This window comes from Mus caroli, unplaced genomic scaffold (genome assembly GCF_978045245.1).
Source record: "Mus caroli unplaced genomic scaffold, Mus_caroli_1 scaffold_9, whole genome shotgun sequence".
Lineage (NCBI taxonomy): Eukaryota > Metazoa > Chordata > Mammalia > Rodentia > Muridae > Mus > Mus caroli.
In genome coordinates this window covers 60,755,212-60,778,588 of record NW_028227264.1, presented here as the reverse complement: position 1 = coordinate 60,778,588, position 23,377 = coordinate 60,755,212, and the positions used below count along the sequence as shown (strand labels likewise).

Below are 23,377 nucleotides of genomic sequence, written 5' to 3'. Positions count from 1 at the left end.
CTTACAAATAAGTGAGATTCACACTATGGCTTTGACAGTTACTGGGGGATAATCTCTACTTTTCCAACTGCTGGCCTGGCTTCTTTCCCAGCAGTGTTCCCCCAAGTAATTGCTGTTTCTCCTGCCCTGTGCTCATGGTCCATCTCTCCTGTCCCTCTTGTTCTACCCCTCTCCAATGCTCAACAAGGAAACCCACCTACCTCCTACCTCTGATCCCTGCAGTTATTAGCTGTAGCCTTTTTTGTTTGTTTTTGTTTTTTCGAGACAGGGTTTCTCTGTATAGCCCTGGCTGTCCTGGAACTCACTTTGTAGACCAGGCTGGCCTCGAACTCAAATATCTGCCTCCCAAATGCTGGGATTAAAGGCTTGCCCCACCACGCCCTGCAGCTGTAGCCATTTTTATTTAACCGAATTAAGTTTTTTTTTTTTTTTTTAAAGATTTCTTTATTATATGTAAGTACACTGTAGCTGTCTTCAGACACTCCAGAAGAGGGCGCCAGATCTTGTTGCGGATGGTTGTGAGCCACCATGTGGTTGCTGGGATTTGAACTCTGGACCTTCGGAAGAGCAGTCGGGTGCTCTTACCCACTGAGCCATCTCACCAGCCCCCGAATTAAGTTTTAAATTAAGGAATAAAGTTTGTACAACAAAAGCTGGTAAGCATGAGAATTCAATCATAGGCTACAGAATTTAGCATTATAATACATATCAACACTGGCCCCTGTATCAGCCTGCAGATAATTGGCACCATGCCTAGCTCACCTTTATAGAATTTTCAGGGGCAGGGCGCGGTGTTGGTGTGAGGTGGCTCTAGTAAGTAAAGGCTGCGGAGGCTGAGCCTGAGGATCTGAATTAGACCGGGGTACACGTTTCCTACAACTATAATTTTTAACTGTGATAAACTAATACATTAATGGTGAAAGATTCCTGCCTATCAACTTAAGCATTTATCGAAAGATGTTGGTGTTAACAATATCCTGAATTTCATTTAAGCTAGGGATTGACTCTACGATAGCAAGTATCTTACCCCTAAGAATCATTCTGATTCTGAACATTTTTGTATAAACTACATTTTGGGATGAAGCAGGAGAAGCCATACTGCTCAAGGGTGGCAGCGGAAAGCTCTGTATTCCCTGACAGCTTCGTTTCCCTGACGACGGCTGTTGTGGCGACCAGAACGCCCTCCCATTGGCTGCTGCCGAGCGTCTAGCGCTCCCCTCTACCGACTTCATTGGTCGGCGCTCCACAGTCACGACACGTCGTAAGTGAAGTGTCGCAACGCGGAGGCCTCCAGTGACTGACGGTCCACGGGCGGGGAGGAGGCGGTCAGCGCAGGCTGCGATGGCGAACGCTCCTGGGCCAGAGATCCGTGAGAAGTTCCAGGCAGCGCTGGCCCTGTCGCGGGTGGAGCTGCACAAGAACCCGGAGAAGGAGCCGTACAAGTCCAAGTACGGCGCGCGCGCGCTATTGGAGGAGGTGCGCGCGCTGCTGGGCCCAGCGCCCGAGGACGAGGACGAGCCGGCTGCTGACGATGGGCCCGGCGACCAGGCCTTGGGCGCGGGTGAGCCCCGGGAGGCGGAGGGCCCCGGAGCGCAGCGGGTGCTGCGCCTCGCGGTGGTCGAGTTCCACCTTGGCGTGAACCACATCGACACGGAGGAACTGTCTGCCGGCGAGGAGCATCTGGTCAGGTGCCTGTCGCTGCTGCGCCCCTACCGCCTGTCGCTCGGCTGTGTGTCTCTCTACATCCAGGCGCAGGTGAGATGCTGAGGCGGGATTTCTGCATCCAAAACGCTCCTCCTGGCTGCGCACGTCTCTCAGTTGGTTCAGTCCCCAGCATCGCACAACACCCGGCCTGAAATCCCAGTACTAGGAAGGTTGCGGCAGGAGGATTGCTTTGGGTTCTTGGCTAGCCTGGGGTTCATAGCGAAGTTTAGTCCCTTTTAATTTGTCATAACACCTACCCTCCATCTGCCTGCCAACTCCCTCTGAATTCTCGCCGCCTACTCCAGCCTCACTTGCTACTTTCCGTAGTCCTGGGCAGAAAACCTAAGCGTCCGAATCAGCGCCTCCCAACCCAATGACAAGCTTAGTTTCATTCTGTGAAGAAATAATGCAACGGGATTCGAATGGAATGAACGCGACAAGGGATCGCAAGAATGATCCGATCTTAAGTGTTGTTGTTAATGGCCAAAATCTTTTTTTTTTTTTTTTTGTTTGTTTGTTTTTTTCGAGACAGGGTTTCTCTGTGTAGCCCTGGCTGTCCTGGAACTCACTCTGTAGACCAGGCTGGCCTCGAACTCAGAAATCCGCCTGCCTCTGCCTCCCGAGTGCTGGGATTAAAGGCGTGCGCCACCACGCCCGGCTGGCCAAAATCTTAAAACTATTCTTTACCACATTCATCTTGTTTGCTCAGCAAGGAATTCCTACCTTTTCCTTAAACTGTCTCAACAACCTTTTAATAACTTTTTACCTTTTATTTGTGTTTAGACATGCATTTGTGTCTGCAATGCTTAACTTCAACTGTCTTCACCTCCTGAGTGCTAGGACCCCCTCCCCCTTTTCCTTTCAGACAGAGTCTTTGTAGCCCAGGCTGCCTTTAACCCATGATCCCCCCCCACCTCAGCCTCCCTGCTGAGGTTATAGGAACTCTTGTTTGGACTAACTCTATCTGGCCCAAATTGATCTCACCTTCCATCCTTTACATTTTTATAAGCAGCAAGTGCGACTTTCCAGGCTCTTGGGTGTAGCTCAGTGGTACAGCATTTACCTAGCGCTCCAGGTTTCATCTCCACACTTTGGAGAAAAAAAAGACAAGTAATGTCAGACTCTGTTGTGCCAGGTTACTTTCTTAGGGTTATAGACGGTTTCATCCTCCAGTCCAGATATGTGTACCAGGGAATATTTACTAAGATTGATTGTTGGGTAGGTAAGCCTTTCAGGAAAGTCTCAAAACTTAGAAGAAAATGGTATGCCATGTTCTTTTATGGTGGCTCAAAATTAAAAGCCAAATAATAACAGGCACTACCTGTTCCTTTTGCTCACAGCTCCAGTAGGCGGCACAAATAGGGATATTTTACATGTTCGTTTGTGAGCTAAAGACATTAGTAAGAGGTTCAGTTCAAGCAACACTTCAGTGTGATGGTGGTGCACACCTTTAGTCCCAGAACTTGAGACAGGAGGATTTCTGAGTTTGAGGCCAGACTGGTCTACAGAGTGAGTTTCAGAACAACCAGGGCTACACAGGGGAAAAAAAAAAAATCTTGTTTCAGAAAACCAAAAGGAAAAAGAATAAAGTAACCCTCTTCATTGATTCCTAAATTAAGCTTTAACCCTGTGTTGACTGGATTTGGAATCAACCAAGAGATGCCCCTTGTCATCTGGGAGGGTGTTTCCAAAGAGATTAAACTGTGAATGTGAGTGGCTGCCTCCCTTGGATAAAGCCAGCAAGTGCCGACATTTCCCTCTACTGAGTGTGGATTCAGTGACCCCGGCCACACTGTGCTCCTTCCACAACACAACAGTCTCCAAACTGAGAGCAAATAAATCCTTATTTTAAAAGTTGACTTTTGTCAGGGTACTTTGGAACAGCGACAGAAAAATCAAGTTTTGTTTTGTTTTTTAAAGAAGTTTGAAACCTTTTGAGGTCTTAGAGAGGTGGCCTGGGGTAAAGGCACTCTTCGCTTGCCCTGGCAACTTGAGTTTCATTTCTAGGACCCGCATGTTAAAAGGAGAGAATGGCCTCCATTTGCAATCCTCCATATACACACCTCAGTATAAACACACATATGTACGTACGCACAATATGGATGGATATTAACATGCAGCTTTTTGAAAGGGTATCTGCAGTGTATACTGTATTTTATTGATTTAAAAATGCATGCTTGACATCTTGGTGCACCTAAAGTAAGAGTATCTCATGGTGGGCTGGAGAGATGGCTCAGTGGGTCAGAGCATTGGCTGCTCTTCCAAAGGTTAAGGCTTGGATTCCAGCACCTGTATGAAGGCTCACAGCCATCTGTAATTCCAGCAGATCCCATACTCTCTTTGGCCTCCACAGGTACTGCACACATGTGTTCCACAGACACACATGTAGGCAAAATACCCATACACTAACATAATAACTAAAACTTAAAAATAACTAAGTAGCATTGTTTGCATATGAGGTAATGGTGTACCTGAGAGCTCAGTTCAACAAACAAGAAAAGTAAGTATAAGGTGAATGCTATGCTTAAGATGCATAGAGCCCGGGCAAGTGGAACATCCTTTAATCACAGCACCCGGGAAACTGAGGCAGGTAGAGCTCTGAGTTCCAGACCAGCTTGGTCTGTACAGGAAGATTCAGAACAGGCAGGGCTATGTGGTAAAACCCTGCTTCAAAATCAACAAACCTAAAAGATGCACGTACACACACACACACACACACACACACACACACTCACCCTACCTGATAAGGTTTATCAGCAGTATCCCTGTACATAAGTCATAGCTAGTTACAATACTTTTGAAAGTACTGAAAGGGAGGAATGGTCTGTTTCAGGTTTAGTCCAGGTTAGCTTGGCCACATGGACTGTGGCTGTAGTAACATGACAGCGGGACAGCTCACGGGCAGGAAGCAACATGGTGAAAACAAAGAGGGCCAAGCCTGCCATTAACAAACACTGACTGAGACTGTGACTCACCCTCACTGGATGCGTCCAGTTACCGTGTTCCCTTTCTCTGATCCCCAGAATAACCTGGGCATCCTGTGGTCTGAAAGGGAAGAGATCGAAACCGCGAGGACCTACCTGGAGTCATCGGAAGCCCTGTACAGTCAGTACATGAAAGAGGTGTGTTACTTGCAGATAAAAATGTAAATTTGGATAAAAACTAGTCAAGAATTGGTGGGCTGTGGAGGTGGCTCCCTTTATAACGTGTTTGCCTTGCGAGCATGAAGACCTGAATTTGACCCCCAGGAGCCATAGCAAGGAGCTGGGTGAGGTGGTGCATACTTGGAATGCCGGTGCTGAGTCAGAGACAGGGACGGTGGAGCTCGGGGTCCAGCCAGCCTAGGCAACTCAGCATGTCCCGAGCCAATCAGATTTCTTGGAACTGGTTACAGTTTTGAAACCACTGCTTGGGTGCTGGGAACTAAACCCAGCCAGATCCTCTACAAGAACGGCCAGTACTGGTAACCACTGAGCCATCTCCAGCTCATTTTTGTACTTAGATTACAGATTTTACTTTGTTTTCATTAAGGACAGCAGTGCTTTGAGGGAAACAAGCTACCTGCACAACACATCTGAAATCTTTGTGGCGGTGGTGTGATATCAGACGCACTCAAAAGGTTTGTTAAACCTCAATAGGCCATGGAGGCTCCTGTAATCCCAGCAACTTGGAGGAGGAGTTCAAGACTAGCTGTGCCATCACCAAGACTGTCTTAAACCAAGCCCCAAACTGTAGCAGACCTGGCTTCAGGCTCTTCTTCAGCAGTTCTGGGGCTGGGCCTGAGAGTTTGCTTTTTTGTAAGGTCACCTTTATGCTGCTGTTGTGATTACTGTGTTCCGAGAGCCCTGTATCAGGGAGCCTGTTCAGGGCCATGTTTTTCCTGATGATGTTCACCCATGTCTGAAATGCAGCATATGCATCTCTGTATAAGAAGCACATAGTGGGCTGGGCTAGACCCACTGCAGCTTCCAATCTCCCCACGGGGTGCAGTTCAGGAAGGGCTGACCAGTTTCAGAGGCTCTGCAGAACTTAGATGGAAATTCTCACTTCAGGGGTCACAGTCCTCAAGATGGCAAACGTGCCAGTTACCATCTGCCTCTCCTCTTCTTCTCCAGGAAAGACATTATCAATGCACAGTATTTTTCTGTGAATTATCACTGTTGCTGTTACTGGCTTTAAAACCCACTAATGATATGCTACTTGTTTTTGTTTGAGACAGGTTTCACTGTGTAGCCAGAATTGGTCTCAAACTCGTGATCCTCCTGTCTCCAGCTCAGGAACAGTGAGTAAGGTGGTACCAGTTCTGCCTACGAGACAGAGTCTTAGATGTCAGCAGCGCTTTAGTTCATAAACAGTATTTAGAGAACCTACAGACAGTCTTTATAGGTAATAACTCCTTTAGCCATTGTTACTGTCCTAATTTATAGAGTACCCCCCAAAATTAAATGACTCACCCAGAATAAAGAGTAGAATATGGGATTCTGCCTATGCCATACTCAGTTATTGTTGTTGTGGGTTTGAGGCAGGTTCTGATGTAACCCAGGCTGGTCTTGAACTCACTGTAACTAAGAAGGAGAATGACCTCAAACTCCTGAGCTTCCTGCATCAGCACCCCAAGTGCTGCTCTTACAGGACTGGTCCACACCCCCCTACCAGAACCCACATTTTAAGTGACATTCATACTCTATTGCTTCATTAGGCATGCTTAGACTGGAATACAAAAAGTGTGTTCCTGTAGCGCTATATCAAAATGATGGTATCAAAGAAAAAAGACTGAGCTATAAATGGGACACGTACCCTGTACACTGCTGTTTGCTTGGCCAGTCTTATTTGCTAGATATGGTTTAGACTGCACCAAGCCCTGTGCAGCATGTGAAGTAGGCTGTGAAAAATACCATCACTAGGCTCCCTTCCCTTGAGGATAAAGATTGGAACAGACAGAATCACATCAGCCCGAACTTTCAGAACTCCGGGATGGGATATGTTTTATAGGCCTTTATCACAGGTGCACCACTAAGAACCTTTTTTCTTGGAAATATCTCCAAGTTAGAGACTTTATTTATATGAGACAGAGGCTCACTGTGTAGCTCTTGCTAGCCTATACCGTGGTCTATAGACAGTATAGACCAGGCTGAGTTCGGAGAGATCCTACCTCTGTCTCTGTGTGCCTTAGCATGTTACCCCTGAGGAAGTACTGGGAGAGACAAACCTGTAATGTAGGATGCTAAAGCGTCTGCGATCGTTCCTCAGAGCTGTTATGTCTGTGGCAGCATTACACACATTACACACAGCACAGCTCTTTGTGCTTAGTTATGTCTCCGTTTCAGGTAGGGCGACAGAGGTGTGGCTTCCCTCAGCAGTGAAGTGTGCATGGTAGTGCCTACCTGTGAGGCAGCCGGGTCGGGTTCTCCTCATTCTTAGCCAGGTAGAAGGATTAGGATCAACCTGAGGTTCATGAGAACCTGTTCCTGTCGCAAAAACAAACAAACAAAACAAAACAAAAACAAAAACAGAACAGGGAGCTGCAGAGATGGCTCAGCAGTTAAAAGTCCTTCCAGAGAATCCAAGTTCAATTCCAACATGTACATGGTGCCTTACAACTGTTTTGTTTTGTTTTTTAATTTTTTTCCAGCCCATTCCAGCCCCGCTCCCTCACACGTATTTATTTATTATATTTGAGTACACCATAGCTCTCTTCAGACACCCTAGAAGAGGATATCAGATATCATTACAGATAGTTGTGAGCTACCTTGTATTTGCTGGAATTTGAACTCAGGACCTTTGGAAGAGCTGTCAGTGTTCTTAACCGCTAAGCCATCTCTCCAGCCCCCTTACATCTGCTTTTAAGTTCTATGGGATCTAACGCCTTTGGTTGGTGTTTTTTTTTTTTTTTTTTTTTTGGTTTTTCGAGACAGGGTTTCTCTGTATAGCTCTGGCTGTCCTGGCACTCACTTTGTAGACCAGGTTGGCCTCGAACTCAGAAATCCGCCTGCCTCTGCCTCCCGAGTGCTGGGATTAAAGGCGTGCGCCACCACGCCCGGCTTTGGTTGGTGTTTGTGTCAAGTTACTGCAATGAAACACTCTGGACAAGAGAAACTTGAAAGGCCTGTTGGCCTTAACACTCACGGGTCCATCACTGAGAGAATTCAGGGCAAGAATTCAAACAGGAGCTGGATACCATGGGAAAGTGCTGTTTGCTAGCTTGTTCTGTTGGCATTCTTACATAGTTCAGGGCCATTGCCTAATGGTTTATCCTATAGTGAATTGGACTCCTATTATTAGTAATCAACTATTCACCCATAGACCAATCTGATCTAGCCAGTTCCTCTTTCAAATGACTATGCTGTGTCAAGTTGACAGCCAAAATTCAAATCGTATGTTTAAAATCCTATCTCAAAAAACAAAAGCAAACAAACAAAAAGCCTACGTAACTTTGGAGAGAAGAAAGAGAAGGGAGAAATTATGTAATTATAATCTCAAAAACAAAACAAAACCAACCAAAATAGACCCACAAATAACACCTGACATTCTGATAGTTCAGCGTGTAAGATCGAATTCTGTATAGACGTGTTATTGTCCTTGGGAACTTGATGAATTCAATTAAAGCAAGGATGGGGGCCTGTGGTGAAGCTCAAGAAGCAGACTGTTTGTAATAGCATGTGCAAGGCTTTGGGTTCATTCCCAAGCACCACAGAAGCTATAGCAAGGACAGACTCGTTGTTGGGACTGTCCTCACAAAGGGTCAACGTTTGTGCCCACACAGAAGCCTTCATGTTGTAATGGATTTGTGTATAGTCACTAATTGAGTCACCCTGAAGCCGTATGAAGGATGTGCTACGATTGACACATTTTCATAGATGAGGAACCAACATAAGAGATTGGCTCCTATAGCCGGGCGTGGTGGCGCACGCCTTTAATCCCAGCACTCGGGAGGCAGAGGCAGGCGGATTTCTGAGTTCGAGGCCAGCCTGGTCTACAAAGTGAGTTCCAGGACAGCCAAGGCTATACAGAGAAACCCTGTCTCGAAAAACCAAAAAAACAAAAAAAAGAGATTGGCTCCTAAGACAGTAATCATTGTGACCCCTGGTTCTTACTTAGCTATTGAAACAGTAATGTTAACACTTAATGTATCTTGAGTTTGAGGCCAGCCTGGTTTACAGAGTAAGTTCCAGGACACCCAGGCTACACAGAGAAACTCTATTTCGAAAAATAAAACAAAACAAACCAAAACACTATCCTTACTTCCCTGAATTGATTTTCATTAGTATTGACAGTTTAAGCACCGTTACCCAAGAAGATATAAATCACAATTTTTATGCTTTTGTAGATTTTCTGTTTTATTTCACTTACTTGTACACCGCACTATGTACACATGTGTGGTTGGTTCTTTTTCCACCCTGTGGGCTCTAGGGATTAAACTCAGGTGGTCAGGCTTTGCAGTAAGGTGGTGTTTGTGAGCCTATTTTAGCTGTTTTGTTTTGGTTTATTTGTTTGTTTGTTTGTTTGTTTGTTTGTTTTCGAGACAGCGTTTCTCAGTAGCCCTGGCTGTCCTGGAACTCACTCTGTAGACCAGGCTGGCCTCAAACTCAGAAATCCGACTGCCTCTGCCTCTCAAGTGCTGGGATTAAAGGCATGTTTTGTTTTGAGATTAGAATTACATCATTTCTTCCTCCAAAATTATGTAGGGTTTTTTTTGTGTTTGTTTTTAAATTTTATTTATTTATGTTTATGAGTACACTGTAGCTGTATAGATGGTTGTGAGCCATCATGTGGTTACTGGGAATTGAACTCAGGACCTTCAGAAGAGCAGTCAGTGCTCTTTACTGTTGAACCATCTCTCCATCCCCTGTTTTACCTGTTTATTTATTTTTAAGATAGGGATTGGTTTTGTGTGTGTATATGTGTGTGTGTGTGTGTGTGTGTGTGTGTGTGTGTAGTCTTGCTATAGACCAGGCTGGTCTTGAACTCATAAAGATCTGCCTCCCAAGTGCTGGGATTAAAATCATGCACCACCATTGGCTGGTTTATATAGGTTTTTAATAGAGCCTTTTTAGTAGACAAAGCAATATACAAAATACTTAATTATTCAACTAAAGCCAGGTATGACGGCTCACACTATACTCCTAGCACTCAGAGTACTGAGACAGTGTATTGATGGGGATTTGAAGCTACCCTGGACTACATAGTGAGTGGTTCTAGGCTAGCTTAAGTGAGACCCTGTCTTTTTAAAGGTTGATTGCTTTGTTTATTTATTTATTCATTTATTTTTATGTGCATGGGTGTTCTGCCTGCATTTGTGTGAGGGTGCTAGGTCCCCTGGAACTGGAGTCACAGATAGTTGCGAGCTGCCCTGTGGGTGCTAAGAATTGAACCTGGGTCCTTTGGAAGAACAGCAGTGCTCTTAACCCCTGAGTTATCTCTCCAGCTCTATCTGAAAAAAAAAAAAAAAAAGCAACTGCCTGCTCATAGTTCCAGGAAAGAAGACCATGAATTTGAGGCCAGCCTGAGTTTCAGAGTCACATGGTAAAGCTGTCTCAGACAAAGACAAAGGTCATTTCTCCAGTCCCTCCAGAAGAGAGCGCTTGGTGTGTGTGTTTAAAGTTCTAAAGAGCTATGTTCTTTAACCACAGATTGGGAGCCCGCCTCTTGACCCGACTGAGCATTTTCTTCCTGAAGAAGAGAAACTTACTGAGCAAGAGCGATCAAAAAGGTCAGTCTTCACAGAGACCATGGGAATACCTCATAGTTTCACTAGTGCTTGCTCAAGAATACACACTTGGAGCTGGAGAGATGGCTCAGAGGTTAAGAGCACTAGCGGCTCTTACAGAGGACACAGGTTCAATCCCAGAACCCACATGGTGGCTTACAACCATCTGTAACTCTGTCTCCAGGGGATTATGCTGTCACTGGCTTCTGCTGACATCTATAAAATGTGGCATTCACATATATAAACACACAGGATAAATAAAATAATTATTTAAAACTTTAAAGATAAGCTGGTTTCTTAACTTGATGTAAATCCAAAAATTAAAATTAAATAAATAAATAAAAAAGAATGCGCTCATGGTGTCTGCTGCTTTGCAGTGCTTCTCCAGGATTCGGTGTGGATGCTTCTGTGCATAAAACCTCCATTTGTTGAGCCAGGAGTGGTGGCACACGCCTTTAATCCCAGCGCTCGGGAGGCAGAGGCAGGCAGATTTCTGAGTTCGAGGCCAGCCTGATCTACAGAGTGAGTTCCAGGACAGCCAGGACTATACAGAGAAACCCTGTCTTGAAAAACCAAAAACAATGAAAAAAAAAAAAAACTTCCATTTGTCGCTTACAAGCTCCATGACTTTGTTCAACTCTGAGACCCAGTTTCCTTGTTTGTCAGATCTAAGGGCCATGTGCAACACAATTATATATGAAATTTTCTTATAAATTGTAAACTATTATGGAAATGTCAATTTTTTTTCCTTCACAGATTTGAGAAGGTTTATACTCATAACCTGTATTACCTGGCTCAAGTCTACCAGCACATGGAAATGTTCGAGAAGGCCGCTCATTATTGCCACAGCACACTAAAACGCCAGCTTGAACACAATGCCTACCACCCCATGGAGTGGGCCATCAACGCCGCTACGCTATCACAGTTCTACATCAATAAGGTCTGTGTTCATAGCGGCTACCCAGCGGCCTTGACAGTGGTGAGGCTGGGGCCAGCAGTGCTGGCAGGGCAGGACTTAAAGCTGGGTGGAGAATGCAGCCAGCTGCTGGGATGCTTGAATGCATGAATGCTTGGAATCTTTAAAAAAAAGATAATGGTTGTATTTATCATTGAGAATTTCATGCAGTATTCTGGTCAGGATCCGTCCCTCCCCCTCCATTTGAATCTTTGAGTGCTGATTTTTGTCATGCCCCTGCATGTTGCTGTCCCCTCAAAGGACAGGTTACCTAACAGCAGTTCGGTTCTGTGTCAGCACACGGACATTTTACTTCTGGGATGTCTTACCTTCAATTGCACAGTTTTATCTTGCTGCAGATAAAACTTTATCTTTGTGTGATGCTAATCTTACAACTGTGAGAATTCGTCTGAGGAAGCTGACAGTTAAATGTGGGCTTTGATAAAAACGTGATGAGTCTCAGTTACTTTAAGAATTAGCTGCTCTCCAATAACCAGTTTTGATGTTAAAAACATGTGCTGAGGTGTAGAGTTCCAGATTTTATGACAGACTTCTGAACTGTCCCTCTGGGACAAATTAGAGCATTAGAGCTGCTCATCCAAATCACTTAGCATTATGTATTTTGAACACATGTTTTCCAGTCTTTTTTTTTTTGGTTGTCTGAGACAGGGTTTCTCTGTATAGCCCTGGCTGTCCTGGAACTCACTATGTAGACCAGGCTGGCCTCGCTCAGAAATCCGCCTGCCTCTGCCTCCCAAGTGCTGGGATTAAAGGCATGCGCCACCACTCCCCGTCAAGTCCTTTAGTCTCTAATACTAAAATCCTTCGGGTTTTTTGTTTTTTGTTTTTAAATTTGTGTGTGTGGTAGAGGAGGCAGGGTGTCACTGTGTAGCCTTGGCTGGCCAAATTGGTTATCTGTAGACCAGAGTGGCCTTGAACTCCAAGAGGTCAGTGTGCCTCTGCCTCCCAGAGCTGTGACTATGTGCCACCACGCACCGCAATGCCCATCCGTGTAGCTCTAATTCCTAAAGCTCTGACACTGGATAAATCTTAGCCCACCAGCATCACATCCCTCTCTCACCCCTCGGTGGCCTGCGCCTTCCCCTCGGCCTTTTCCTTCTAAGCCTTTGTTAGTTGGTTCTGCAAATGTGCCCCTAAGTTATGTCCCACAGAGTGCCACTCAGAATAACTTTTAGCAGAAGAGAAAGGGCAGCGGTGACTGCGGCATCGCTTCTAAGAGTTTGGTCTCAGATCAAGCGTGTAAGTAAGGCTTTCTGCATTCAGTCACACCCAGCCCCTATAACTGTTTCATCGTGGTCATCATCGAGAGGCCCCTCTGCTGTCCCCCTCCCTCAGTTTTTTAAAAGATTTATTTATTTATTCATTTTATGTATATGGGTACACTGTAGCTGTACTGATGGTTATGAACCATCATGTGGTTGCTGGGAATGAAGATTGCTCGCTCCGGACTAAAGATTGATTTATTATTACATCTAAGCTGTTTTCAGACCCACCAGAAGAGGGCGTCAGATCTCATTATGGATGGTTGTGAGTGGTTGCTGCAATTGAACTCAGGACCTTCAGAAGTGCAGTCAGTGCTCTTAACCGCTGAGCCATCTCTCCAGCCCTGTTAATCAATTTTTTTTTTTTTTTTTTTTTTTTGGTTTTTCGAGACAGGGTTTCTCTGTATAGCCCTGGCTGTCCTGGAACTCACTTTGTAGACCAGGCTGGCCTCGAACTCAGAAATCCACCTGCCTCTGCCTCCTGAGTGCTGGGATTAAAGGCGTGCGCCACCACGCCCGGCTCCTGTTAATCAATTTTAAATGTCCTTGTTCGGTACGACTTTAATTAACACCTAAAACTCCATGGATATTCATAGTACAAAAATGTCTGGATACTGACACTGAATAACATGTGCCTTTGAAGTTGCTAAATATTTCTTTTGTGGAGCATGTGATAATTTTCATGAACTCCCTTGGACCCCATACTTTTTGGGTTTTTCTACATCACAACTAGCTAAGTTCTGTTACATAAAGAGAGCTTGCAGCCATGGTTGAAAGTGATGTTGATATTGTTACCACGGGCATCTGTTTCAGTTGTGCTGCTTGGCGAGTCCCATATTAACCAGCTACCCAGGGGGCACAAGCCCCTCTGTCTTTAGCAGTGGCTGCTCATAGAAAGACAATCTGGACAGATCCAAAGTGGTACCATGGTTAGGAGCCTGAACAGAGCCAAGTAAGTTACTTCAGGTGACCTGCGGCTGCTCATCCTGTTGGTGCTCATGGCTCCCAGCTGGTCTCAGTGATAGCTCTGAACTCAGTGTGAAGGAGCACGGCCACTATTCAAGCTCACTGACAGGAAGCAGGCATTCTCTAATGAGGGCACCTTCCATCTGTGGTAGGCTTCATTCTGCCGGGTGATCCTGCATGTTCATGACAGATGGCAGGTGTTTGGGGCTGACACAGAGATGTTCTTAAAGTGTTCAAGACATTTTCTGGGCCTAGATTTGAATCATGAGTGCTTTACAGGCATTGGCAAAGTAGTTCCAGAAAGTTTATCTATAGAAATCTGTTAACTTGAAAATGTAAGCCGGGAGTGTTGGCGCATGCCTTTAATCCCAGCACTTGGGAGGCAGAGGCAGACGGATTTCTGAGTTCGAGGCCAGCTTGGTCTACAGAGTGAGTGCCAGGACAGCCAGGGCTACACAGAGAAACCCTGTCTCGGGAAAAAAAAAAAAAAGAAGAAGGAGGAGGAGGAGGAGGAGGAAGGAAGAGGAGGAAGGAGGAGGAGGAAGAAGAAGATAGACTAGTGAAGAAGATAGGACTTTATTCCTCGTTTTTGTCTGAGTGGTAGAAGTAGAAAAGGGGAATTTTGGGGGGCAGGGGTTGGCTGGAGATAGCTCAGTGGTTAAGAGCACTGACTGCTCTTGCAGAGGTCCTGAGTTCAATTCCCAGCAACCGCATGGTGGCTCACAACCATCTGTAATGAGTTCTGATGCCCTCTTCTGGTGTGTCTGTAGACAGTGGCAGTGTGCTCACATATATAAAATAAATAAATTGAAAAAAGAAAGAAAGAAAGAAGAAGTAGAAAAAGGGTCTCTAAACCTCACACAAGTCCACAGTCCTCTGACAGAGTGTAAATGGTCTAAGGATGGACTGTGTGTGGGACTTTGGCTATTGAGGCTGCACCTGAGGGTGTGGTGAGCTGATGCCACATAGGACGCCCTGTGTGTCTATCACAGTGCAGAGTACTGTGACTGGGTGGACTGTCAGTCTTCAGTCACTTTCCCATCGGAGTGTGGGACATTGTTAGTTTATTCTCTGGGGTAGCTTTTCTTTTAACAGATAATACTGTTCTCCACCACAACTCCACAAGACCCCTTTAGTGGGGAACTTTTCCTGATAGTATAGCTTTCCCCATATTAATAAATATAGATATTGCTAGTTTTAAACAAGGCTTTGTCATAGTTACATTTGTTCTTGCTTATTTTCCCAACAGCTCTGTTTTATGGAAGCCAGACATTGTCTGTCAGCTGCTAATGTTATTTTTGGTCAAATTGGAAAAATACCAGCTACAGAAGACAGTAAGTTTGCATGTACATTTCATTAGAGGGTTTCTCACTCAGATGATCTTGCCTGTATTGGCCTTGAGTTCACGATCCTCCTGCCTTAGTGTCCTAAGGGCTCCAGTGACAGGCGTATACCACACCCAGGTTACTACAGGTTAAAAACATCTGGAATTCTGAAACTTTGTTAACTTTTTTTGGATTGGTTTCTTTTATTTTATGTGTGTGAGTGTTCTGTGTGTGTGTGTGTGTGTGTGCGCCTATATATGCATGGTGCCTGCAGAGATCAGAAGAGGGTTCTCATCCCACAGTACTGAGTTAAAGATGGTTGTGAGCCACGGTGTGGGTGCTGCAATCAGAACCGGGGTCCTCTGCAAGAGCAGCAAGCACTCTTAACCACGAAGCTGTCTCTCCAGCCCTCACATCGGAAACTGATTAAGCTTTAGAAAAGCTATAAGAATACAATTACCATACACCTCCCCCTAAATCCACGGCTGTTTTTCATTTGTTCCTTTGTTTGTTTGGGTTTTCTGTTGTTTTGTCTTGGTTTTGTTTGTTTTTTTTTAAAGATAAAGTTTTTCTGTGTAGCCCTAGCTTCCCTGGAACTCATTCTTTAGACCAGGCTGGCCTTGAACTCATCTGCCTCTGCCTTCTAAGTGCTGGGAGTAAAGGCTTGCACCACTACTGCCGGGCTCCGCGGTTGGTAATATTTGTGAATCTGTACTTATTTGTCTTTCTGACCTAGTTGAGTGGAGGTTTTATACGTGAGGCCTTTTTACAACAGTAATACTCTAATGCATGTTTTCCTAAGAATGAGAATATCTTCAGGCTAGGCATAATGGCTCATGCCTGGAATTTCAGCACCCCAGAGGCTGAGGCAGGAGGAGTGCCACAAATTTTAGGCCAGCCAGCCTGGGCTATGTTTCAAGTTTCAGTTTCAGGTCAACCTAAACAATAGAGTAAGGCTCTCTCTCTCTCTTTCTCTCTTTCTCTCTCTCTCTCTCTCTCTCACACACACACACACACACATACACACGCACGCACACACACACACAGATTCAACACATGTAACAGCAAGCCGTCCTGCCTGCAGTGCGCATTCTGTCTCATCAGCTGTCCTCTGTCGTCCTTTGACGATTTCTATTCCTGGGGGTTTGTGTGATGTTTCTGTTCACCATGACTGACATTCTGGTCTCTGCACTGCTTACGTAGGCTGTCTTCTCCCACCGTCTGTCTGTCTGAGAGGTTTGCTTTGGGTGCTGCTTTGTGTGCATGCGATGCTGAGGACTGAAGTGAGGCCTTGTGTGTGCAGGCAAGCCCATCCCAGCACCGAGGCCGGGAGGTGTGGGAGGAAGGTGAGCAACGACGTGGCCACGGCTCTCCTCATGCTCTGTCCCACACAGAGCACTGTAGAAACGGCATCTGTCAAAATAATTTGGCAGCTTTTATGTATGTATGTATGTATGTATTTTGGTTTTTTGAGACAGGGTTTCTCTGACAGCCCTGGCTGTCCTGGAACTCACTCTGTAGACCAGGCTGGTCTCGAACTCAGAAATCCGCCTGCCTCTGCCTCCCAAGTGCTGGGATTAAAGGCGTGCGCCATCATGCCCAGTGAGTTCCAGGACAGCCAGGGCTATACAGAAAAACCCTGTCTCGAAAAACCAAAAACAAACAAACAAACAAAAATTAAATATTTTAAAGTGTATGAACTGTTTGACCTAGTAAATTTCATTTCTAGAGATCGGTCCAGATTCTGGACAGATGTGTATACAGAGATCTGTAGCTAGGAAGAATTGGACATAGCATATCCCCTCTGCTGGAAGAATGACTGGAACAGGAAGCAGCTGTTGGATTGTGTGGGATGATGTACTAAAAACACGGTTTAGCCGGGCGTGGTGGCGCACACCTTTGATCCCAGCACTCGGGAGGCAGAGGCAGGGGGATTTCTGAGTTTGAGGTCAGCCTGGTCTACAAAGTGAGTACCAGGACAGCCAGGGCTACACAGAGAAACCCTGTCTGGAAAAACCAAAAAAAAAAAAAAAAGCCACAGCTTAAGGGGCTGGAGAGATGGCTCAGCGGTTAAGAGCACTGACTGCTCTTCCGAAGGTCCCAATTCCCAGAAACCACATGGTGGCTCACAACCATCTGTACAGCTACAGTGTACACATATACAATAAATTAAATAAATAAATAAATCTTTTTAAAAAATACAACTTAAGAGTTGATAAAGAATATATATGAATCTTTTTTTTTTTTTTTGGTTTTTCGAGACAGGGTTTCTCTGTGTAGCCCTGGCTGTCCTGGAACTCACTTTGTAGACCAGGCTGGCCTCGAACTCAGAAATCCGCCTGCCTCTGCCTCCCGAGTGCTGGGATTAAAGGCGTGCGCCACCACGCCCGGCTTTCTTTCTTTTTTTTTTTTATATATATGAATCTTATTTGCTTCATAATATATGAAGAAAAGCTACTGAAAGTGAACTATACGTTGTGACGGTAGTGTTTTGGTTTTTGGGTTTTTTTTTTTTTTTTTCAAGACAGGTTTTCTCTACCCTGGCTATCCTGGAACTCACTCTGTAGACCAGGCTGGGCTCGAACTCAGAGATCCGCCTGCTTCTGCTATTTTTTTTTTAAATAACTGTTTTTTTTTTTTTCCTTCTCTCTCCCTGGCCACGCTCACTCCAGCCCAAAGATTTATTTATTTATTTATTGTATATAAGTACACTGTAGCTGTCTTCAGACACACCAGAAGAGGAAGTCAGATCTCATTACAGATGGTTGTGAATCACCATTGGTTGCTGGGATTTGAACTCAGGACCTCTGGAAGAGCAGTCAGTGCTCTTAACCACTGAGCCATCCATCTCTCCATCTGTGATGGTAGTTTTTACCTGCAGATGAGACATAAGAAAATGGAGCATCTGCAGCCCAACACTGAGTGCCACATGGCCGGGGCCTAGGTAGGCCACTGTTTAGTGAGGGTTCATTGCTGTGTAGTCAGGAAAAGCTGAGAGCAGAGGACAGTGCACAATGCAGACGACATGACCGTGACCTACAGTCCTGTGTGGTTTTAGCTCCTGAAGTTGAAGGAGACGTGCCAGAGCTTTACCATCAAAGGAAAGGGGAAATAGCAAGATGCTGGATCAAGTACTGCCTGACTCTGATGCAAAACGCGCAGCTCTCCATGCAGGTATGCACGTGGAAGTGGCCTGCAGCTTCAGTGGGGCTCATCATCAGGCCCACTGTGTGTTTTGTTGTTTTGAGTTTTACTTTGTGCGTGTGTGTGTGTGTGTGTGTGTGTGAGTGTTTAGGTGCCTGCGTGTATATGCAGGTTTGGGGGCATGTGTATGTCTGCCCTGGGTTTTTAGGACAGAGTCTCTCACTGGACCTGGGGCTAGGTGATTAGGTTGGGCAGGGTGGCCCAGCAAGCCCACGGGATGCACTTATCCTGCTTCCCCAGCACCTGGGTTATAAGTACTTGGTACCGTGCTCAGCATGTTTGTGTAGGTCCTGGGGATCCAACTGGGGTCCTCGTGCTTATGGCTGGCACTTTCCTGATGGAAGTCCCTCTCCAGCCCTACTCGCAGTGTTTCATTCTAACAGTCTCTCTGTAGTCTAAGCCGGTCCTTCCTTAGCCTCTCCATCCTCCTCCTTCGGTCTCCAGATGCTGGGATAATGAGTGTGCACCACAACTGGTAAGGACCATACAAAACACTGCCTCATTCTGGAACCCTTTCTTCAACTAGGCTGTCAGGACTATGGAGGACGGACGGGGTCAGCATCAAATCCCGGTTGTCACATGATTGTCCCAGTAAATAGTGGTTATTTTTAAAACTAAGTGTTGAATGAGCAGGGTTTTTTTTAATCCTCCACAGATACTATCTTGTTTCTTGAACCTCATAGTTTTTAAGTCACTTAAATTCTATTTTGTAAGCCAGGCATAGTAGCACATGCTGGCACTCAAGAGGCAGAAGCAGGAAGATCTCTGTAAGTTTGAGGCCAGCCTGGTCTACAGAATGAGTTCCAGAACAGCCAGGGCTACACAGAGAAACCCTGTCTCTAAAAGACACAGCAAAACAAAAACCAGCCAAACAAATAAAACTGAGTAAGGCCTTCAGAGATTGCTAGGGCTACTCTGCCAGAGGACTGGGGTTCAGTTGCCAGCATTCACACAGTGGCTTACAACCAAATGTATCTCAGTTCCATGGGATCCGATGTCGTCTTCTGGTCTTTACAGATACCAGGCACCAACCTAGTACACAGAGATCTATGCACATAAAATAAAAAATAATTTTAAAAAGAAAGGAAGAAAGAAGATGGGATTTGGTGTGGTGGCACAAGCCTTTCACCTGACCTAAACAAGTGACTAAGAGCATATACGAGACCCTCTCGTGGCGCTCCCGTCTTTTAGTCTTTCCCGAGCTTGTGCTGTGAGCCTGTTTGGAGACAGGCTCTCTGTTTAGCCCTGCTGCTATGGTGGTCCAGCCTGGCCTCAGATCTGTAGCACGCCTCCAACTCAGCCCTCCTAGTGCTAGGATCACAGAGCGAACCACCACACACGGCCTAATTAGTGTTAGACTGCAGATCCTCGAAGGCAGGGAGTAGTTCTCACTCAGTTTTATGTCTTTGCAGTGTTGCCTTTTGGACTGACAAAATCTTAAACATGGCCGTTAAGTGCAGCAGTTAAGTGAAGCACGGCTCCAGAGCTTAAAATCAAAACAGATGATAATGCCTGCTTAACTTTGTTGTTGTGAGAGTTAACATATAAAGGCCTCAGAAAGTACCTAAGCAGGTCTAGTGAGTTGGCTCAGCAGATAAAGCTACAAAGTCTTGAGGTCCAGAGTTTGATCCTCAGGACCCATGTCACAGAAGAAGGAGAGAGCCAGCTCCTGCAAGTTGTCCTCACATGTGCCATGGCTCATGCGAACGCAGGCATGCACATGCACACGCACACACACACACATGTGCGCGCGTGCGAACAAACTCATCTGAAATATACCAAGTCCTTATTGAATGTTAACTGTACCTTCATCATTCTTACTAATCTACATGGGACCCTAATTTCTAGCCACCAAGAAGAAAAATAAAATAAATTACCTATTTAAAAATAGAAAATAAAGTTTTCTATTTTTGTGCTTTTCTTTTTTTCTCTGTGCATGGAAATAAAATAATTTTAATTGTAAATGATCTAGAACTTATAAAGCTGTAAAAATAATAAATCCAGAAGCTTAAGTTTGAGAAAAGATCATTTTGGGAAAAGATCATTAAGATAGGACATTCTGTGGGCTGAAGATGTGGCTTAGATAATAGTGTACCGACTTAGCATGACAGAGCCATGGGTTCAATCCCCAGCACTGCATAAATACAGTGTGGTGGTGTGGGTCTGTAATCCCAGCTCTCAAAGGGAGGCAGAAATATCAGAAATTCAGAGCCACCCTTGGCTTTGTAACAAGTTCCAGGCCAGATTAGCCTACAGGAACCCTTACCTCAAGAGACTTGAGAGGCTGTGGGTGCAGTAAGGAGAAGATGTCTGGCGCGGGCTGGGTGGCACGTGGGTAGTACCTTGGCACTCAGGCTGTGAGTTAGAGCCAGCCTGGGGCTCCCTGGGCACTTGGACACAGATGCACACACACACACACACACACACACACACACAAGTAAAAGTAAATCTTTGGGGAGAAAAAAGGTTTTCAGATCTCAGTGGGCCCGTGGTGTGGCTCCTTAGAGGAACACTCACCTAACATGTTCAGAAAAGATCATAACCTGCCTCAGCCATGATGCACTGTCATTATTTTTTGATTTGATTTAGTTGATTTACTTCTTTAGTGTGTATATACACGTACATGCATGTGCATGTGTGAGAGGTCAAAGGACAACTTGAAGGACACTGTTCATTTCTTCTACCATGAGAGTCCTGGGGAACAATCTCAGGTTGTCAGGATCGGTGGCAGATAGCACCATGTAGTATGTGCTGGCCTGGAACTCACTGTGGAACCCAGGCCTCAGCCTTGCTGGGACGACTTAGCTATGAGAACTGAAATTACAGATGTGACCCAGCCACCTTGTGTCAGATCTTATCCTTAGGTTGACAATTTGTTTGGAACCGCTGGTGTAGACCAGGCTGGCTTTGAACTCACAGAGGTCTGACTGCCTCTGCCTCCTGAGTTTTTGTTGTTGTATTTCCTTTATTTTATGTATATGAGAAGTATATGAGCATGTCTGTGTACTATATGTCTGCTGGTGTCCAAGCAAGTGAAAAGAGGGCATTGACTTCTCTGGATTTTAATGATGGTTGGGAGCCTCGGTGCTGGGAGCTGAACCTGGGTCTTCTGCAATAGAGCCATCTCTCCAGCCCCAACTCTTTGTTCTTTGAGACTGGGCCTTTCTGTGTACCTGCAGCCAGCTTTGAAACATGCTATTTAGCCCAGGCTAGTCCATTCTGCAATCCTCCTGCCTCTGCCTCCTAATGATTGGGATTACAGGTGTGTTCCAGAGCTTCACTGTGGTTTCTCCTCTTCATTTAGGACAACATAGGAGAGCTTGACCTGGACAAGCAATCAGAGCTCAGAGCTCTACGCAAGAAGGAGCTGGATGAGGAGGAGAGCGTCAGGAAAAGGGCTGTGCAGTTTGGAACCGGGGAGCTGTGCGACGCCATCTCTGCAGTGGAGGAGAAAGTGAGATACTTGAGGCCCTTAGATTTTGAAGAAGCCAGGGAGCTTTTCCTGCTGGGTCAGCACTATGTGTGTGAGGCGAAGGAGTTCTTCCAGATCGATGGGTACGTCACTGACCACATTGAAGTTGTCCAGGACCACAGCGCTCTGTTCAAGGTGCTCTCCTTCTTTGAGGCTGACATGGAGAGACGGTGCAAGATGCACAAGCGCAGGATAGCCATGCTAGAGCCCCTGACTGTGGACCTGAACCCACAGTACTACCTGTTGGTCAGCAGGCAGATTCAGTTTGAAATCGCACACGCGTACTATGACATGATGGACTTGAAGGTCGCCATTGCCGACAAGCTCAGGGACCCCGACTCACACATTGTCAAAAAAATAAATAGCCTGAATAAGTCGGCACTCAAGTACTACCAGCTCTTCCTAGACTCCCTGAGAGACCCAAACAAAGTCTTTCCTGAGCACATCGGGGAAGACGTCCTCCGCCCGGCCATGTTAGCTAAATTCCGGGTAGCTCGTCTGTATGGCAAAATCATCACTGCAGATCCCAAGAAAGAGCTAGAGAATTTAGCAACATCTTTGGAACATTACAAATTTATTGTTGATTACTGTGAAACTCACCCCGAGGCTGCCCAGGAAATAGAGGTTGAGTTAGAACTTAGTAAAGAGATGGTCAGTCTTCTTCCAACAAAAATGGAGAGGTTCAGAGCCAAGATGGCTCTGACTTAAGCCTTGGTCAAAGGAAAGAGACGTGCAGCTTGAAGCCACTCCCCTCCCCTATAGCAAATGAGGCCCAGCCCCACAGTCACCTTCGCCAGGGCCAGAGGGATGCACTCTGGGCTCCAGAAGCAGGCAGGTACCCGAGTCTATGCTAGGACCTTAAGCACCATAAATTAATAATTTATACCTAATTATGTAAGTTGCCTTGCTAAAGTGACAGGTGTTTTGCATTTTCGATCGCTTGTTTTCCTGTTTAAGTATAAACATCTCCTGCCTTGAGTTCTAAACGTTAAGTCCTTGCTGACGGTACTTGTTAGATTTCATACTAGGAACAACACTGGGTAGTGTACCTGGTAGAAGAGCCTGTTACTGTGTTGAATGTGAGAAAGTCACTTCAGATGTCATTCTTTGTAAAATACTTACTTTCTTAAACTCCAAAATAAATCTCTCCCTTTTGAAAATACTAAAAACTTAATAATGTTGTAAAATGGCTTAATTATAGGACTGAAGAACTTGCACATAATAAATTTACTTGTTTCAACTAGTAAGTGCTTTTATTACCTCTTTTTTCCTTAAAGATTTATTTATTGTATGAAAGTACACTGTAGCTGTCTTCAGACACCAGAAGAGGGGGTTAGATCCCATTACAGATGGTTGTGAGCCACCATGTGGTTGTTGGGAATTGAACTCAGGACCTTTGGAAGAGCAGTCAGTGCTCTTAACTGCTGAGCCATCTCTCCAGCCCATAAGAATGGTTCTTTAAAAAAAAAAAGGTGTGTGTGTGTGTGTGTATGTGTGTGTGTACACCAAGTACAAGCCTGTGGATCATGTGCCTGTAGTGTCCCTGGAGGCCAGTAGAGGGCATCAGACTCCCCTGGAACTGGAGGTACAGGCAGCTGTGACTGCCATGTGGGTACTGGGGGCCAAGCCCTGGTCCCTAGAAGAGGAGCCAGTTCTTAGCCATCTCTCCATCTCTCCAACCTGTTTTCTTGTTTTTATAAAAAAAAAAAAAGTCTTATTTTTGACACGTTAAAGGTATTGCCTTAGAGAATAATATTTTAA

The 23,377-nt window shown here is 45.4% G+C and overlaps 1 protein-coding gene across 1 annotated transcript; it reads left to right on the top strand.

Moving 5' to 3' along the window:
* Window positions 1-1,289: 1,289 nt before the first annotated feature.
* Window positions 1,290-22,856, top strand: Kifbp (kinesin family binding protein). The gene is made up of 7 exons (XM_021174045.2): window positions 1,290-1,755; window positions 4,728-4,826; window positions 10,335-10,414; window positions 11,168-11,351; window positions 14,865-14,949; window positions 17,999-18,114; window positions 21,449-22,856. The coding sequence occupies exons 1-7, from the start codon at window positions 1,342-1,344 to the stop codon at window positions 22,322-22,324; spliced, it is 1,854 nt and encodes a 617-aa protein (XP_021029704.1). The 5' UTR covers window positions 1,290-1,341; the 3' UTR covers window positions 22,325-22,856.
* Window positions 22,857-23,377: the final 521 nt, after the last annotated feature.

What these genes read in the sequence shown, in the direction of transcription:
- Kifbp (XM_021174045.2), top strand. Translation starts at nt 1,342, where the DNA reads ATGGCGAACGCTCCTGGGCCAGAGATCCGTGAGAAGTTCCAGGCAGCG. An exon ending in GAGCAAGAGCGATCAAAAAG is followed by an intron (nt 10,415 to 11,167) that starts GTCAGTCTTCAC and finishes TTTCCTTCACAG; the next exon opens with ATTTGAGAAGGTTTATACTC. An exon ending in CACAGTTCTACATCAATAAG is followed by an intron (nt 11,352 to 14,864) that starts GTCTGTGTTCAT and finishes TTTTCCCAACAG; the next exon opens with CTCTGTTTTATGGAAGCCAG.